Below are 19,076 nucleotides of genomic sequence, written 5' to 3'. Positions count from 1 at the left end.
TTTACAGTGGGAACAGCATGTTGTTGCTGCGTTATAGTTTAGAACTGTATTTAGCCTTTGCCACAATCTTTGAGACATTTTGCGCAGTACCAAAGTATGTCATTATCTGCCATGTCTTCATTATACCCTGCACATGTCCAACATGACCAAGCCTCACACTCACAAGGACACTCGCAACCTACACTAGCATTCGAATTGTCGTCCAGAATGTCCTCAGCCTCGGCGAGAGCTTGTTTGCAGGGTCCAACACAATAGGTAACGGTGTCGTCTGTTTGGTCGGAGTGCTTTGGCAGGTCATCAGAAACTTGTGTCTTCCTCGTCTTGCTTTCACTACAGTGCTTCTGTAAATAAGGAATAGCAAGGTACAACATGTGTTGAATGTTATTTGTCAATCTCAATATACAGAGAAAATCTCATGATATACAGAACGATTGTTGTTTGAAGGGCTCGAAATACTGGGTTCATGTGCACCCTGGTGCACCCAAAATTGAAACTGTGCACCCAATTTTTTACTGTGATTGCACTGGCGCAACCAATTATTTGTGTAGGGTTATGTATGTAAAAGTACTACTGTATACTAGCATTCAGCTTATTCTTGACATGTTCCTTATTGTGAGTGTCAGAAAATATAAGCAAATCTTTGTTTTATGTTGTGTTACTACTACTTGTACCACTACTATTACTGGTACTACTATGTGCACCCATTTTTTTGTTCTGTGCACCTAATTTCGAGCCCTGTAAGTGTATAAATCAAAACTTCATTGTAATGACAATTTTTTTTAAGAACATATAGTTGTTTTTACCATACTAAGTGCTTGACTATGCATATGATAAAATGGAAGAGGTAAAAATCTTACTGAGACCTCATCAAGTTTCCTCTTCTGGGATGTTTCATCATCACTGGCAGGCTGTGTCTCAGGCTTTGTTATGTTGGCATTGACATCTTCCTGAAATGCATGATAGTATACAATGACATATAACTTTAAGAAGCCAATAAAAGGATGTGATACATTGAACTGTAACAGCTGTCAGTCTGAATTCCACATTGCAATAGTTTCTTACATTCCATTCATGATAATACTGTATTATTAAGAGAGTACTGGAAAAATAAAAACCATTGATCACCTCAATATCTGCTTCCGAGCTGTCATCCAGAGAGTAGATAGCATCCGGATGCCCCTGTCGCCGGAACAGTTCTGGCACCACATACTGCTCAAAGAAGCTGTCGAGGTGTTGTTCTAGGCGACGCCAGAAAACTTGGTCGAAGTCGACACGGATGACCACGATGTCTTTCACGGTGTAGATCACGAAATCACACTTGTAGACATTTGTAATTGCCATGCAACCCTGCACTTGTTCAACATAGCCTGAGTCACTCCCCTTTAAGACCAACGTATTGTCCACTTGTTCAATGTACTTGATCTTTGGGTTGCCCCTTATCTTTTCATTTGCTGCAGAGTAGGGGCACTTGATTTCCAAGATTCTTGGTGGACAACATTTACAGAGTACAATTCCGTCCGGACTGGCCCTGAGGTAGGATTTTGTAGGGTGCATGATAAGCCCGGTCTCCTTGATGGTCAGGTTCTTGTGTTTTGTCTTTTCCATGTTGAAGTAGGCTGTTCTTGCTGCGGACTCATGGGTTATTCCCCACTTCAGGCTTTTGATGTTTGTCTGTGGTGGCTTTGTCAGGTTTTTGTATTTGTCCCCCATACAGTCACTCACAAGCCGACTTGGTGATGCCTTTCCTCCTTGCATTAGTTTACTAACACGATAGAATTTTGTTGTGGTCAGAGTACCTGACCTCATGGCATACCACTTGAGGTTCTGGTTCTGTCCTCGTGTCATTGCTTCCACCTCCCTTCTTTCCTTTTCATCTGTTTTACACGATTTGATGTAGTCGCTGACATTCATGTGTTTGGAGATGGGTTGAGTAGCAAGGGGAGCAGGTTGGGAATGGGTGGCTTCAAACCTGGCTGGCACAAGGAGTGGAGAGTCTGTAGTTATGTGGACGGGCAGAACTGGTGTGGCTGGAGGGCGTACAATTCCACCAAAGTTTGCAGGGGTTAGCACACTTGTGGCCGCGACATGCTGGTTCATGTGTTGGGTAGCATTCAGGAGGCCCTGGCGGAGGACAGAAACCCCTTTGACTCTGGCATCTTCATTGACAGTGGCAACCTTTGGTCCAAAGTTGTCCGCCGTTCTTCGAACATTCCTCTCAGTTTTGGTGAACTTTATGTCGTTATAAAGCTGTGGCTCAACTTTCGCCGCTGAAAGAGAAAATATGTAGTTAGCCATCTTCAACGCTTGCACAATTGAAGGAATTTATATTACCCCCGGTAAACTCACTACTGTCTAATTTGTGCACAGTAACCTCACCCTCAAAAAATAGAATAAAGCGTTATCATCTAATGGTGAGATATATTTAACGGAAATGCTATAAACGCGTTGCTGATACACACTTAACATATGTAAAATATTTTTAAAAACTTACATTTAGGGTCTGTCCAAGCACACAGCTTCTCCGTGCAGGTTGGATCGTCCGGGAGTTGTGTGAAGCCCATGGACACAAGGTCTGCCAGTTGGAATAATGTGGCACCAACATGGGCACAAGACTGGTAGAGACTGAAATCCAAGAAATTAAAATATCAGTACATGTATACCACAACAATGAAGTAAATACATAAACAAAGAATGTAACTCCAACAGAAGGAGGTTTAGACATATGTACAGTATTTTACATTACTTGGTTCTTAGTGTGTGTAGCACCTATTAATATCACTGTACTCAATATCATTATTCCGCAACTAAAGGATTGATTAATACACATCTAAGCTAAGAAATTAAGCTAAGAAGACTTATATGTCTTACCCGACTGTGCAGGTGCAGTACGCTCCATAGGGTTGTCCGGTTATCTTGTCCAAAATGATGTACAGGGCTTTCACATTCTCAGTAGCACCTGACTGAGATGAGTTGCACTGGGCTTCAATTGCGATGAATGTCTCGGACGGGTCAAGGTTTATCTTAATGGAATGAACAAAGTCTTTCATTTGAAATGGTCTCTGTAGCTTGTATTTGGTGTGCTGATCTTTGTCAAAGACTTTGCTGTTTAGGAGGTAGCTCTTAACTGTCGAATCGTCAACTGGGGGTAAACACTGTAGTTCTTTTGTCCACGAACCGGTCCTTGCCAAGTACGCTGGGGTCAGTCTTGAGTACTCTTGAAGCTGAGTGCTTGTCAAGCCATGATTGTCCATCCGTGGGTTGAAGGAATAAGGCTTGTCCTGGCCACATGTGGAGATCCCCAGTGCCAGGCATAGTAGGTTTATCTTTGCAGTCTTTGAAAATTGTGTTTTAACACTGTTTGCTTTGCATTCTTTGTTCAGCTGGTGCATTGACAGGGCAGAAATGTCTCTGAAAGTCTTCAACTTGTCCAGCTTTGTTTCCACCTGAAACAGTCAATTCAACTAATTAAGTAATTCAAGAACTACTTTAGAACTTGATCTTGAACATCGGTATCGCACTTGAAATGCACTGCAAGGAAGTTAGAGTCTGTCAACACATTCTACGTCTAATATATCCTACGTCTATTCACTTTGACGACTTCGTCGACTTTGATAGTGTACAATATTGCATTCATTATTTACTGTGAATGGCCCCCCTCCCCACATAATCAACAGCGAAAACAGCGGCTCAAACCCTCTATTATCGGCAAACGGAAGCCGCACTTACAATTAAAAGGTTAAGTTAAACCCATTTAATCCGTATTTTAGCCAATTTTCCCCCAAATAGAGGTAAAACTTACAGGCGATGCCATTGTTTTGGTCCCAGCGCAGGTCTCCGGCACTCCGGTTACCGCGCGAAACAGACAACTTACGCAACCGGATGTTGCCGGTCGCGCTTGGAATTGTGGGAATGTGAATGGACCGAATATGATCTACAGTGTTATTTTAAGTCTAGGCTGCTGAGCATCACAAATGAATAACAAGAAAGCCGCTTAAGGGGGCCCAATATCGACTTTGCCCTTCGGGTTTTCTATCACAGCTCTAAACTTCTAAGGGGCTGAATGACCCACTTTCTATCCCAGAATTTCTACAGTACACATCCCTCAGAGTAGCTACCAAAAATGCCTTATCATCCAATATTTGGAATTCTTTTAAAGTAACAGAGAATTCAGTATCATAACATATAGGCTGGCTTCCTGAGGGCGTCGCCAAAAAATCAGATATGCAACTTCCTTGAAGAAAATATCCGGGCGACTGTCACAGTGATTTATTGTCTTGAATGAAATCTTATACGGGCTAATGTATACGACTGCAAGCAATTGATACACATACTCCAGGTGCTGCCGTACTGTAAGTGTATATTGAGTTACGGAAGATTAGTCAGACAGCACGACTAAAGTGTACACTACAACAACATACAAAGTAAAACATGCCCGCATATTATTAGTACACTGCCATCAACCGAGCAGAATGACTCACCTGGAAAGAGTGGAATAGTCAGACCGGTAGTTCAGAAGGACCACTGAACACGTTGTGAGTCATTCATGCCCGACAGGCCTAGGAGACTCAGAAGTCCACCAAACTGCATTAGAAGTTGAAGAACTCGATTCGTGTCAAAGTTCAACCTAATCTGTTGTGGTCTCCTTCCGGTGCCCGAGGCGCTTTTTGGCGACGCCTCAGTGCGGAGCCCTCTTTTTTAGGGTTTACGGAAAAGCCTGGGCCCAGGAGCTGGGCTGGCTAGCCTGAAAGACTACCTTTTTGGGGCCCCAAGGCTATGCATGGGGTTTGGCCTGTAGCTGCAGTTTTTTTTTTTTCTTAGTAAAAACTGGGTCAGTGATAATTCCAGCTGTGGGTGGGATGGGACTGGAATGGGGGAAATGTAACAGTTGATCATATTGCTGGGCTTGCAATGAACAGCTCATCCAAGCCTGTAAGAAAACAATCATAAACTAAATTCCAATTATACAACAGAAAATACTGGGAATGGAAGGGAAGGGGTAACTGTTTATATACTAGGTGAAACAAAGAATACTAGGATGTGGCACAACATCAAATTCAAAACAGATGTCTCACGCTTTGAAGGAGTGTGTCAATAATCGTTTTTTTACAAAAAAAGGTTGTGTGTGCATGCTGTGAGTGTGTGTTTGTACTGTATGATGTACAACTTAGTAGTGCTGTCTGTGTTGTTCCTTTCTTATGTGCAGGATATGTGACTGATAGACAACATATTCCTTGTACTACATAGGACTGACTGGCAATGCAGCCACAGGGAATACAGGAGTATCTTGTCCATGTTATTAAGTAACTGAGGGTTCCTGTAGTAGATACTGATTGTTAATTGCTTATTATAATTTCCTCACCCCCATTCCCCCATTAATATGATTAGCTGTCGCGTTCCATCCAGTCCACCCACAGCTGGGATTACCATTGACACAGTTTTTCTTCAAGGAAATTCCATTGGGGGCCCAAACCCCATGCATTAAGGGCCTCTGAAAGGGTAGAATGGCAACCCCCATGCCTACCCTTGGGGCCCAAAAAGGGTAGGCTGGCTACCCTGCAGGCTAGCCTGCTGGGCCCAGGCTTTTCCGTAAACCCTCTTTTTTAACCTTTGCCAAAAAGGGGTTTTTCGGAAAACCCTGTCCAGTCCAGACCGGGAAACGGGGCGGAAAACCCTGTCCAGTCTGAAAAGAGGGTCTGCATATGGGTTCCTGGCAATGCTTAAAACTATTACTTCAGACAGCACTTACACTAAACTGATACACATAACTATAGAATCGGCAGCATAATGAGCGACCCAAAGGTGCAATATGCATGCACACAAAGTCAGTTCTGTCAAATGCAAAGTACCCAATTAACACTTATCTGGTAGGACACGAGGGGGAGAGAATTACACCTATTGTCCATCAAACAATGGATAGTGAGTGTCCGTCAATTTCGGGTTGTTAAAATAGTGGCAATACATTACAAAGACTGTGGCTTTGAAAGGTTTTCTTTAAATGATAAGTGTGCAGCACTCATTTTGAGAGCTGGTCTGTTTAAATCCTGGTTTAATAGAATGACTGCGAAAGGTTTCAATATCAACACGACTTTAGTACACAATGTTATAACATTACATCAAGGAGATTAAAAAGGACTTTTTTAACCTCCTTGATTACATATATTTTACAATGCACTACAATAAAGCCGAGATTGCATTTTGCAAATCCTAGTACAAGTTGTGAGCTATATAGAACTATGTATCCTTTTAAAAATAATGTGTTTTATTTGCAAAATTATGCCGTAAGGCTAATAGCATGTTCAGTCTCAAAGACTTACAGAGTAGAAGTTTTTTATATGATGCACAGAAGTAACAATGATGGATGATTTTTGTTAAGTTATAATTTTTGTATGACATTGTGCCCCACTTCAAGTTGGTGTACTTAGTAGCTTACAACGTATACCCCCATGCAGACCCTCTTTTCAGACTGGACAGGGTTTTCCGCATTCCGGACTGGACAGGTATTTCCGAAAACCCGCCAAAAAGGTTCGTTTTCGGGGTTGTTTGTGTCTGTCTGTCTGTCTCTGAAGAGCATAACAGACGTTGTGGATGGATCTTTATTTACCTTCGTCCGCGGTATGGGCAAGTCATCCCACCAAGGTCTCTGGCTACAGGCGCCCTCACCTTGACCAGGATTGACCCCATATCCAGATCATTCCATTTTGAAGGAAAATGGGTGAGGAAAGGTGAGGATATGTTGATAGGCTGCCCGCTGTTTTTTGAACTTCTGCAGTTTTCTTAGTAATTTTCAGTTTACTAAACGGGACAATGGAGGCTTCTACTTGCCCTTGGGATTTAATTGGTTGATTAAATCAACCTCCTTGATTAAATATAACAAAAGTATTGGGGGAAAAATTTAATTGGCTGTGAGATTCGTTTTCAAACGTTTAAAAAACCCCACCCCTCCCCTATAACAGGTACTCATAAACAATTATCTGGAGAAAAAGCGCAATGGGTACACAACGTTAACTTAACACTTTGGCCGAGGATGTGATGAATTATATGTGATAAATTATTGATATGATATAGCCAATAATAACATGATTGAAAGTCAATTATCAACATTTCATTTCATTTTATTTGTTTTACCAGAGTTACATCACTCAGGATTCAGCCTGTTTTTCAGGACTCCCTGGACTAGGTAGGTAGGTAGGACACATATAGAAACAGACACCATACGTTCATGTCTAGAGCATGTCCATAATAATACTGGTTTATTTGACGAAGGTGTGTGTTCATTGAACTCTAGTGTTAATTGGTATCTTGGTAGATGTTGGCAAATTGAAGAAATGACAAGATTATACATTTTTTTAAATTTCTGATTACACTATTACCATAATGCTGTTATAACATGTATAACTGTGCCTTGCGTCAGGTACATCTAATACTATTTGATAAAAGCATGCGTGTTATGCAGAATTCACTTGGATAAATTATGATAATTTTTCATCAGACTCCAGTTATTGTCACACAACATACTACCTCAAACATGATATTACATGATATAACAAATCACAACACACAATAAAATATCATAACATATTAACATAACATAGCATAACATAACATAGCATAACATAACATAACATAATATAACATAACATGTTTTTTTGGGGGGGGGGGTCAAAACAAGTGTTTACAATTACAGTCAACACCACAAGCAAGCGGGTGTTGCAATTATCAAAGGATTCTCTGAATTAAATGATTTCGTGGTTACCGTTTCCTTTTCCAATGCTGAGCATGTCTTGTGTATCAATGAAAGTTCCTTATACTGTTCTTGAGTTTTCCTAGATGTTAGATAGCTATTTCCGATCGATTGATTATTACTATGTAATTGTGAGAGCTTTGTCTCTGTGTATGTAAACTAATGTTAGCTGTTTCCGATCAATTGATTGTTTTATTACTACAGTATGTAATTGTTAGAGCTTTGTCTCTGTCTATGTAAACTTATGTTTGTCGCACGATAATGCATTTGATCTCCAGGCAGATCTAGCGGGGGCAAAGGGAACCCATTGGATACTAGTACCGTTTAGCCCTTTGTCTTTATCCACAATAGAACATTTTTGTTGTGGTAGTAAAACAAAACAACTTTTCAGATTGAGTCCGAAGGCTCAACTTTCTTTCCGAAACAGAATCTAAGTCAAAAAAGTAAAAGTTGCCTACCTCCTCGATAGACCAGCTTGGAGATTAGTATTCATTTAATTCCGTTACAAATTGTATTCATTTTTCCCTTTCATAAAGGTTGTGTTTATTTGTGGTATGTGTTTTCGTTTATTTGTTCTAGTATATCAAATCTTGTTTTCTCTCCATGTTTCCCGTATTTTTTTCTATAGCCGGCTCTCTTTTCCCACCTCGAGACAACCTGATGAACTATGCTTGTTACTGCAGAGGCTCATGATCGGGCTTGCTGTTAGATTGCAATGTGCTTAACCTAACAAGCATTGTCTGCGAGGTTTGCGGAGCTGAAGAAAAAGTCGTACTGCCGTTGACATTATAAAGACCCTGCTTTTTCTTTCTAGTGCAGATAAGATTCTGCCACCACTTTTTCCACCACTTCTTCATATCATCTCTCATCACACAGTGAAAGATGAAGATGAAGAGGCCTTGGAGGGTGTTGAAGATGCAGAACAGGTAGGCGAACACAGCCCGGGCGTCGTTGATGACGAAGAAGCCGAACACCCATGTGAGACCAAACAGAGCCATGATACTGAAGGCTCGACGGATCTGGCGGATTATCCGATTACGGTCTGCCTCTGTGACCTTAGCACCTGTATATAAAACATATGCAAATTCATATAATACCTGTACATCAAGTCCAGTAAGTCCGTCAGTAATATAAAACCGACACACTAGCAGTTATCGAGGTATTATGAGGACCAACCTGGGGTGTTCTACAAAAACGGTGTCCAGAGCTGCATCAAACGATGGGAGAAATGCATAACTCTGAGTGGTTTCTATGTAGAGAGAGACTGTGCCAAGTTTCATTGATCTCCTGTTATGGGAAATGGGTCAGGGGCACACTTATTGAACGCCCCGCGTATTTGTATCTGTTTACGTGCGTGCGATCGTGTGTGTGTGTGTGTGTGTGTGTGTGTATGTGTGTATGTGTCGGTGTGTGTATATAGAAGAACTTTATTGCACGACAATTGTACATGATACAATGTATAGCAACAACTATTACACAACGTACAAAATAGAGGTATAGAATTATGCTTAATAACCTAATTAACATAACAATACACAAATCTGTTTGTAGCATCGAGTCTCTTGAATTCTGTTGTACTTGATTCGAGAAATATGAATAATTCATTACGTAAACTAGCGTATCTAGAACATTTTATTACGAACAGAACCTTTGGTCAGGGGCTATACTGTTGTATCTGCCTGTTTCAATATTCAATTTATGGCTACTGATTCTAAACTGAGTTGGCGTGACACATTTGTGATGGTGTGTGTGTGGGGGGGGGGGGGGGGCTTTCTCATATTTACCTCTCAATTGTTTAAGTTTCTTCTCGTCGCGGGCCAGTTTACACATGACAATGACGAAGACCAGCAAATTGAACAGTAGGATGAGACCCGCTGGGAGTAAGAAGGCAAAGATCAGAGGTGTCTGTGCCAGCCAGCAGCTGGAAGAAAAAAAAGGGTCCCAAAATGTTATAGCACCTTATATTGTTTTCCTACAACTGTCTATCAATGTAACAAAATAAATAGAGAAAAAAAAGCGAGAAGTGATAACCATATCTTTGAACATATCACTTACACATTCTTCATCTTGTATTGGTAGAGACTTGATGGCCCTGCAGTCGACACTGTTGCAACAAGTGGCAAACCTGGAAACACATGTCAAAACATGGAAAATAAAGTTTTGACTTTCTAAATGCCGGGTAAAAAAAGGGCTAACTACATAATAGAATCGTACTAGGAAGCTCACTGTTTTAACTGTGTAACTGTTACTTTGTTGAATGTCAACACCCATGAACTTTCAATTTTGGGGGAGGGTTCATAGGTGACATGTGGAATATGGCTGTTGACTTCTTGTGTAGTCTACAGGGTCTGGATTTGAATCACTAGCAGCTCACAATACTCTGAGGAAAAACACTTAACCCCGATTTTCTGACGAGACCAATTTGGCTTATTAATGGTCCATATATTTTTTACTATGTAGTGAAATTTTACAAAATGTTGTTCATTATATATCAATAAAAAATCCGGTCTATTAGAATTGAACACCTGCGTCTGGGCTTTCGTACCCCTTGAATGTCGTTTACGGCTTATGTGAAAAAGCATGTACTCACCCCATGCTACAGCTGCTGCCTTGACGATGAAGGTCTCAGAGACATGATGGTCAAATACAAGCACAACGGCGCGGTATATGTTAACGGCCTCTACTGCCATCCACACCAAGGCAGCCAATAGGAAGTAGTGTAGCAATGCCGCCACCACGGTGCAGCCAATGGGAGAAGCCGTCTGGTTGATGCCAACGAGGAAGATAACGAGAATGGCCAACAGAGCCACACAGAGGTTCATAAGGACTAGACGCTGGTTCTTTGCATGGCCTGCTCTGGCATGGCGTTTGTATTTCCTAGAAAAAGAAAAACATGACTTCTACTAACAAAGCGTATGTTTTCCCTGGAATCAAAACACAAAACCTCCATTGACACTCATCGTTTGCATTATACAAGACGACATTGACTTTACACTATACACCATATTGTGTGTGATGGATAACAAATAACTTTAACATGTTTGCTTGAAGGAGACACAAATGACTCCTACACAGTGGTTGTATATTAAAAAGTCGTTCAGACATTCATGAGATAATGCTGTTACCAACCTTGTGACGACGAAAGAGGCTAAAGTGAGGACCAGGCAAACGATGGACACGACACAGCCCACAATAGTTATGACCTCTAGCGGCCTCTTGTGCTCTCCAAAACCCACACCAAACACATCCTGAACAAATAAAAAACACCTTATAGTGCAGGGAGTCAAATGATGAATACTCATTGATATCATTCTTTTCGCATAAATTCTTGTCTTATATCATTCCCTCCCGAATTCAAGCCGTTTTTCGTGTAAACAAAATGAACGCATCAAAAGGTGTCTCACTACATGCTAGCTTCTACCTGGCATATAAGGCTGAGGTATATAATGGTAAGGATCGTCACGAAAAGTTAATACTTGACAAACGTATTCCTGCAGGATATTCAGGAGTTAATATAGTATGGTAGTATGTCGTTGATTAGTTGTACTCTTCCACATTAGCACTGGAAATTTGTTTCTTTGCAGTCCGCCGTGTGGTTCATTACATTGTTGTTGTTACTTACAAAGATCACAGCGAAGTTGGTAAGGTGGTTACAGGCACATCTGTACCGCCCGTTGACCTGTTCTTGGTTCGTGATCATACACCCATCAGTTGACCATGCCCCCTGTCCTGCCTCGGCCTCAAAGTCCCAAAACACGCATCTCACTTCCCTCACGTCTTCAGGATGTAAATGCTAGAAATAAGAAGTTGAAAGAGTCAGACTAATCTAAATGAGAACACATAATTAGAGAAAAGATGACCAATCCAACAGAAAAAGCTTGGAAACATAACTTCTGTAGATCACATCTTCTTCCCTATCATTTATCATTTATCATTGAATTATAAAGTCGGCAAAAAAATAGAATATTAACGTTGTTTCTCCGTCAATTTCTCCGTCGAATTCGCGGAATGAGCACCAGGCCTACTTCAGTGAGTTACAGAAATATGTGCCGAGCCGAAATCTCCCTAGTTTTGTTCAACACTGTTTAGTCCTGGCCGAGCCTAACGAACCATTGTTTTAATCGACCGCTGGCAAAGATTATAAAATTTCCGACACGATATCTAAAACATTCCTCCTATATTTCACACTATGATTACAGTTAGGGGCTTTGAACAGTATATGTAAGAATGTCTAGTGAACATTGTACGTCTTTGTGCAATTTCATAAAATACAATATGGCTGGATGCCAGAATAGTTAGCATGGAAAAGATCAGAGGTGCGAACCGGGGTTAGAATATGGTATCTGTATCTATATAGCCGGTATACAAAAAAGTTGCCGCCCTTCGGCGTAACACACAGGCTTTGCAGGCACACAACGCGGCAGCAGCTGGTTATATTGCTCTGTAAAACTACCCAGAGAAGATGCCCCTACTGTACTTGGTGATAACAAATTCCACTCCATGATAGTTCTGGGAAAATACGAATTTTTGAACACATCAATCCTAGGTTGGTAATTCGAAGGCTACCTGTAAGGGGGCAAAGGTGATGATAACAGGTAGTGGCAGGTTCTTTACCCGCCTTTCTGCAATTCTGCCACCGATGATGCGAGTTCCCACTGCACCCTGGGACGGTCTCACTGCACCCCGAGAAGTCTGGACAAACAGGCTGTTGTTGTTGTACAGGGTGTAACTCAGACGGACGTCTGCGGTGAAGCAAGAAAAAAACTTTCATTGGATTCTTCTTAGATTTGATGCACTTACAAAATCCTGAACATGAGATGTCACACTAATGATTATGTTGCACTTTGTATTACGATACGAAGCCGATAGGGACCACAATCAAACTCTTCTTTTGATTTATTCACAAACGGATTCAGAAATGGCGGATAAAAGATTCCCGTGTCAGCAAATCATTCAAAGTAATGATGAAAATGGACTTGAATGAATCATTAATGAAACAGAATTCGAAAGCCAGCTTTGAGTACCTGATGTGTTGTCAATCTGTATCATGTTGGAGAGGTTAGGAGGAATAGAGATGGAGATGTCAGCAGTTTGCACAAAATCACGTCCATCTTCGGTAGTGAAGCTTCTAATATTGCCCTCCTTCAAGCTGTTAGAATCGTCACCACTCAGAAAGAAGGCAAATCCTTAGGAAAGTTATATATATTCCTTGATTAGTCTATCGAGTTTCAAAGAAAATACATGTGTATTATTAAACGGGAGCTAGACATGTAAAACGAAACAAATAAACACCAGCAATAATTGAATACTTTTTTATTATTAGATATATAACATCTATTATCATAATACCGGTACATTTACGACGATTTCTCTAGCCATACTGTTTTGACAAATTGTCAACGCATCATTTTCTCCAGTTACATGTTGCTGTTATAGATTACCCTTGCCACTTCTTCTGTGTAACTTTTCTGCCACTCTTGTCCTGCTAAAAGCGTAATATTGTAATTGTAACACGCCGCGGAATTACACGGCGAACGGGCGCGTGGTTGGGAGGGGGTAAAAAATACCGGTAGGAAGAAACACGGCACAATTAACTGCCGCTATGTACCTTTATACATCCTCTGATGTTCCTTCCTTTTCTGTCAGTAAATGCATAAAACATAAACCTGCATGAGCATACAAAATGTCATGAGAAAACGGACGTATACTGTCAAGAATTTTCATTTAACTCCTGTCCGTCACAACCGCTATGACGTAACACTTTACTGCTAGCGTAGATATAAAAATGGCGGGAAAATGGCTGCGTACGTTCAATTTTGCCCATTCAGTCGTAGATCCGGGCTATTATGCAACGGTTCTTCACACTTTTACATGAGTTGTAGGTCACCAACAGAAATTCAAGATTGTTGTTGAATCATGTTCGTCTTGTGCCGTGAGCATGTGTAATTATGATCTATAAATTTGGCAATGAATGTGACAGTGTGTTCGTCCCACGACGAGCTGCCTACTCCGAAAAAGATACTGAAAACTTTTGGCCTTGTTGTCTTCGAATGCATTGTTATCGATGCTTTGTAAATGATGTATTGGACACCTAGATGTCTGAAGTGTGCACAGCTCAGAAATAATTATTGTTGCATGTGTAGATCTCTTTAAGTTCCAGTATTTTTAATCTTCCGGTATAAGTCTTACTACCGATATTATGCCAATGCATGTTAGATGTTGAAAATCATACTTCTATGAATATCATATGTGCCTGATATATAATGAGTAATTATCTGGAAAGACCTACATTAGCTCTTAAGCAAATACAGCACATTTCACTTGGCCTTTATGTTTACCAATAAATGAATGAATGAATGAAGACCTTTATTGTACATTTTTGTCCAACCGAGCTAAGCACAGGTCACAATAAAGACAAAACATGTACATGTACATAAAGGTATCACAGGTAATTGTTTATCAAAGAGGTGGAAATTTAATTTGTTGATGACTTGAATCTTTTAGATGTTCAAAATCCCTCCACAGCCACGGCAAACCTGCAATGTGATTTGACGGACCTGAAAAAAATGATCCCACGAACTCGTTTATCTACCAAACTGAACTTACAATACTGAGCTCTACAGAAACAGTGCTATACTCCACATGACCCGATTTCATGGCTGTATCAAAGCCAATTGTTGTCATGTTATATGTAATATTATCGTACTTTTTACTGGTTTGGGCGTCTCTTTCAAACAATATATCAGTTTGCTTGCAATAAAGCTCTTCATCTAGTGATAAGACTGTCAATGATATTTTATTAAGTTGTATGCTGATTGTAAATCTAAAATTTATGTTAAGTCTAACATCAATTCATCAATTCAATTTCGAGAGTATATCTTCTCAATAAACCATCATCATCATCATCATCACAGTTCATGCTTCAGACAGATCCCTAACCCCAATCGCCCTTTCTATTAATTCTAGAATTCTAGAATACATAGAATGAATGACCATCGTCATCATAGCTCGCCCCATGACTCGACACCTTACAGTTGATGCTTACCTTGTCCCTTGTCCAACTCCTCTGGACTGATGTCAGCTGCCTGCAATGCCACCCCTGGCCGAACGGCGGTGTATCTTTCCGTGGTCAGGATTACTGTGTCAGCAAATGTCTCTAATGCCTGGATGACTCTAAAGAAAGACGGGTAAGATTCTTCTCTTCACAAAATTCTTGTCCTGCTGGGCCCACATGGGTTGCACAGTCATATTGTCTGTATGTAGCTCTGGTATTTCTATGGGTTTAGTGTACTTCTCAACTAAATGTGGCATACCACGTCAAAGCACATCGAAATTCTAAGCTGAAACATCTGTATAGAAATGGATTTAATGCACGTCAAAGTGAAAATGCATGACTTTCATCAGGTTTGCTGTAATCTACAAAAGTACTAGGTACTCATTTACACCTGAGTTAGGTGAGGAAAGTCGTGTAAAGTGCCTTTGACAAGGGCACAAGTTTGGTGGTACAGAGGGATTCGAACTCAGGACCTCTTGGGCCGGAGCACAATGCGCCGCGCTGCCGATCGCGCCACTCGATCTCATTAATGTCTAATGTTACATGTATACTGTATACTATACATGTACATGCAATAAAGATCAAATTGTTTGAAAGTGTCAGCCATTACCTGGTTGGCCCTCTCCTTTCTTGTTGACTCTGTTGAAGGACAGTGGCGTTTACTTTTATCAGGTTGTCCACGGTCGTCAGAAGGGAGTTTCCGATCTATGAATGATATAGGGTTTCCCTCGTTACACAGTCAGCCTAGATTGTTCAAAATTTCAGCAAAGGGCAAGTTTCTGATAGCTACCGGGTCCTGATTGCTTTTCAAGTTCTTTTCGACCTCTGGGCCTACAGGCCAAGGCCGGTACTCAATATTACCTCAAGAAGGACTGTACAGAATGATGCCAGTAGATGTTCTGATAGCCCATGAATAGAGCAAATAAGGACATTGCATGTAGTCACAGCAAAATACTTGATGCAGAAGATGCAGAACTCGATGAATGATGATTATGGCAGAAAGATGGCTAAAAACAGGACTTTTTACAATGTCGGAGATACTCAACACAACAGGAGGCCAGCATATACACTGAATAAAATAACTTGCCTGCTCTGTGGCACTAGCCTCGACTACTTCCTGCACAATTGCGCTGACGTTGGTGATATCATCAGATGAGAGAGTTTCAGCCTCTATTGTGATCACCTGTAGTTCTGTTGCCACAGATAGAGCTGTCTCGTTGGTCACGATAATCTGGAAGAGATACAAAAATATGAACTTCCGCTGCAGTACCAATGAATGCTCAAATAGACCTTGACTATTTTTTTCGACAAACCTACCCACATCCATTCTCCTACAGCAGAGTACCGTCAGTCATTTATTCCTGACTGTACTCTGCTTTCCTTCCCTTTTGCCGGCGGTATTACCCGCCCTACTTATTACATATTAATGAGCTTGCCCTTATATGGGCAGTCAGCCGTTGGGGATCGGGCGTTGGCATGGTGAGCAAACAAAGTCATGGTAATACGTAACATGATTGGCTGATAGCTTCCCAACGGCCTTTGCGAGACAGCTTCCGACAAAATGAAGCCCAAGGAAGGCCTGTTCTCTGATTGGTTGACAGCTTGTTTGTGGCGACAATCATAATACCCGTAGGTAGGCCCTGGGACAGCAGGGCCCCATAAGGTAGTGCCGTTGGGGACCGGGCGTTAGGAGGATGCCCACATCTAATATCTTCACAATCGATCTTCAAACTTTATTTAAGTCAACATGACAGCTCGTGCACATAGTACAGATACATTAAAATCATATATTATATTAAACTAGTACTTTCATGGAGTTAAAAGCTACATGTAAGGCAATCTTTAAAAAAATTCTAGTATTCAGATAAATAGCATCAATCAATGTTTTTGAGGTCTGTGACAGTTCTCATTATCGAGGATTTTTTAATGTCAATCAGTCCTGATGTGTGGTAGTTCGTGCCGCACAGATCCACGTCTCAGATTGTACCGCACATTCCTCTCAATATTTGGTAGGAACACGTTGCATGGGTGGGAGGGGTCTCAAAGTAATCCACATCCTAAGGCACATCTTTTGCACTCTTTCCAAGTCAGTTCGAGACTAAGAACACTCAACCGTCGGACAATTTCAAAACCTCCTAGGTGACCCTCCTTTCCGGTGTGACAGCGATCTCGCCCCCCCGTGATCTCGCCCCCCCGGGGGCGAAATCACTAGCGATCTCGCCCCCCCGGGGCGAAATCACTAACGATCTCGCCCTCCCCGGCTAGTGATCTCGCCCCCCTACCTCGCCCCCCTTTAGCGATTTCGCCCCCCCCCCCAAAAAAAACGGGTTTACATGACATTTTAAAAGTTGATTGGTATAAATCACAAAATGCAGTTTCAGAATGATATAAGTACACGAGTTTGATACATAACTCCATTCATAGTATCAATATTAACGTAATTACATGGTAATAAGATAGTTGAACTTGTTTCAGACAAGGAGGGTTTGGTCCCTTGTATTCCCATTATTGCATATACCTGAGTCTTGACATAAGATGTATTTAATTGTATTCACCTGTCCTCAAGCAACCTATATATCTCCAATATGAAGTCTCTACCATGAAGTGACCACAAAAGAACTATGTAATGTCTTTATTAATTATGCAAATATTAGGTATTAATTAGAATAACGCACATTTTGGTATATGCACCTGGCCAAGGGATATCTTCACCTCCAACATGACTGGTTTTTCTAGTATTTAGGAACTGATGCATTTACCCGTGTTTCTTAAAACAGGTACTTTACCAGTGTTTGTGTAGCATTTAGCAACAGCTATATCAACTTGCGCGTAGATAGTGTTTATAATGAGAAACTATTATTTACGTACGTGTGTTTTTGTTAGTGCTTTGGAAATGTTTCCAGCACAAGAAAGAAAACACTGTGACAAATTGAAAACTTATAGCTGACGTATTCCGTACCATAGACGGTGTTGATTTATACGTTCACAGTAGCACTGTTTTTATGCCACCTCAGCTGCAAAAATTGTCTTTTTCATTTCAATGTCATGTTTGCACCGAACAATATAGTATCGACTTTCGAGGTATGACATCTTTTGGTACGGTAATAAGGTGCCATATAGGTACCAGGTAACACACCATATACGTTACTCCCCAGGTGCAGTATAGTACCAGGTAGCGCACCTGTAATATGTAGTAGCCAGCTGCTCTGGGGGGGGGGGCGAAAACGCTAAAGGGGGGCGAAAACGCTAGTGATCTCGCCCCCCGGGGGGGGCGAGATCGCCGGGGGGGCGAGATCGCTGTCACACCTGACGTAATAAATAGTTACGAGTAGTTTTAGATTGAAAAAAGGCACCTTAGACAGGTTTCGCAGGTCAACAACATCACACGTCAGGACGATTGGTGGGTCCCAGACTGCACTTCTACCTGTGGTGATCCGGCAGAAACGAGAGGCCAAGGGCTTCTCTGGGAGGTACAAAAATGAATACGAGTAAACGTTATGAATACATGGAGGCATTGTGACTTGGTGGTTAGGGTTATTGCTTCAGAATCTTAATTTTTGGGCTGGAAACCCGAGCTGGCATAAATGCTGTACCCTTTAGAAAGATACTTAACGAAGATTTTCTCACTCTACTCATGAGTGAGATGGGTCCCTAGCTTCAATAGGTGGGACGTAAAAGGTTTATTAGGAGATCAGAATATCGGCGAGCACGGTGAAGAAACTACTATTATCATATAGCCAGGCGCCGCGGACCAATCAGAAGGCCCCGTTCCACGTTGGTTATGACGCCGTAACACTTCGATTCCGGCCAGGCAGGTGCAAGTTAACACCAGTGGTGTTAATTCATTTTGAATTAACACCGGTGCGGGTGTTAATTCATTTTGAATTAACACCGGTGCGGGTGTTAATTCATTTTGACCAATCAAAAGGAACGAAAGAAAGGTATATGCAGGCATTGGCCAATAAAAAGGCGCAAAACATATGCCGGAGCAGACTGCAAGGGGGAATGGCTCCTTCTGTTAACATTGATAATGAGTTCTGTTTTTCTAAAAAGCCTGCAATGTTTCGAATATTTTCTGTGGAAATTTTGGTTTCAAAATGCAATCTGTAATCTCCTTACATATGTATGTACCAAATGTGAACTTTCAGAAATTCGACAAAGGAATTCACACGTATAGTACCAAGGGATCTATGCGTCATACAGGAATTTGCAAGTTTGTGTAGGCTATATGATAATAACGTTAATGCCCCGCCATATCCTCGGTGTATATGGTGAGATAAT

The 19,076-nt window shown here is 41.3% G+C and overlaps 2 protein-coding genes and 1 long non-coding RNA gene across 4 annotated transcripts in view; all 3 read right to left on the bottom strand.

The window, feature by feature from the left end:
* Positions 1-12: 12 nt before the first annotated feature.
* LOC118411645 lies at positions 13-3,921 on the bottom strand. 2 transcript variants are annotated; one of them, XM_035814122.1, is made up of 6 exons: positions 3,800-3,921; positions 2,869-3,443; positions 2,492-2,622; positions 1,126-2,267; positions 858-947; positions 13-341 (listed from the first exon to the last, which is right to left on the bottom strand). In XM_035814122.1, the coding sequence occupies exons 1-6, from the start codon at positions 3,809-3,811 to the stop codon at positions 51-53; spliced, it is 2,241 nt and encodes a 746-aa protein (XP_035670015.1). In that variant the 5' UTR covers positions 3,812-3,921; the 3' UTR covers positions 13-50. The 2 variants fall into 2 exon arrangements, with proteins under 2 accessions (XP_035670015.1, XP_035670017.1); XM_035814124.1 differs by having other exon boundaries at positions 864-947.
* Positions 3,922-7,616: 3,695 nt separating this feature from the next.
* LOC118411071 (adhesion G protein-coupled receptor L3-like) lies at positions 7,617-15,706 on the bottom strand. The gene is made up of 10 exons (XM_035813072.1): positions 15,657-15,706; positions 14,787-14,914; positions 12,766-12,927; positions 12,308-12,483; positions 11,364-11,534; positions 10,871-10,989; positions 10,332-10,618; positions 9,797-9,866; positions 9,526-9,662; positions 7,617-8,804 (listed from the first exon to the last, which is right to left on the bottom strand). The coding sequence occupies exons 1-10, from the start codon at positions 15,704-15,706 to the stop codon at positions 8,416-8,418; spliced, it is 1,689 nt and encodes a 562-aa protein (XP_035668965.1). The 3' UTR covers positions 7,617-8,415.
* A 182-nt stretch (positions 15,707-15,888) lies between these two features.
* Positions 15,889-19,076, bottom strand: part of LOC118410852 — a 4,740-nt gene continuing 1,552 nt past the window's right edge. The window contains exons 2-3 of the long non-coding RNA XR_004830611.1: positions 18,149-18,258; positions 15,889-16,026 (exon numbers count right to left, since the gene is read on the bottom strand). This is a non-coding gene — a long non-coding RNA (uncharacterized LOC118410852). The remainder of the gene's footprint in view (positions 16,027-18,148; positions 18,259-19,076) is intronic.

The sequence above is a fragment of the Branchiostoma floridae genome, chromosome 3 (assembly GCF_000003815.2).
Source record: "Branchiostoma floridae strain S238N-H82 chromosome 3, Bfl_VNyyK, whole genome shotgun sequence".
Classification (NCBI taxonomy): Eukaryota; Metazoa; Chordata; class Leptocardii; order Amphioxiformes; family Branchiostomatidae; genus Branchiostoma; species Branchiostoma floridae.
The sequence above is the reverse complement of the archived record's forward strand: the minus strand, read 5'-3'. Positions and strand labels throughout refer to the sequence as shown.

Coding starts and splice junctions, on each gene's coding strand:
- LOC118411645 (XM_035814122.1), bottom strand. Junction 2,623..2,868: donor TACTGCACCTGCACAGTCGG/GTAAGACATATA, acceptor CTTGGATTTCAG/TCTCTACCAGTCTTGTGCCC. Junction 2,268..2,491: donor TGCTTGGACAGACCCTAAAT/GTAAGTTTTTAA, acceptor TTTCTCTTTCAG/CGGCGAAAGTTGAGCCACAG.
- LOC118411071 (XM_035813072.1), bottom strand. CDS start 15,706: ATGGGCTATCAGAACATCTACTGGCATCATTCTGTACAGTCCTTCTTG. Junction 14,915..15,656: donor TCTGTACAGTCCTTCTTGAG/GTAATATTGAGT, acceptor GTCTTTCTTTAG/AGTCATCCAGGCATTAGAGA. Junction 12,484..12,765: donor ACAGATTGACAACACATCAG/GTACTCAAAGCT, acceptor GCTTCACCGCAG/ACGTCCGTCTGAGTTACACC.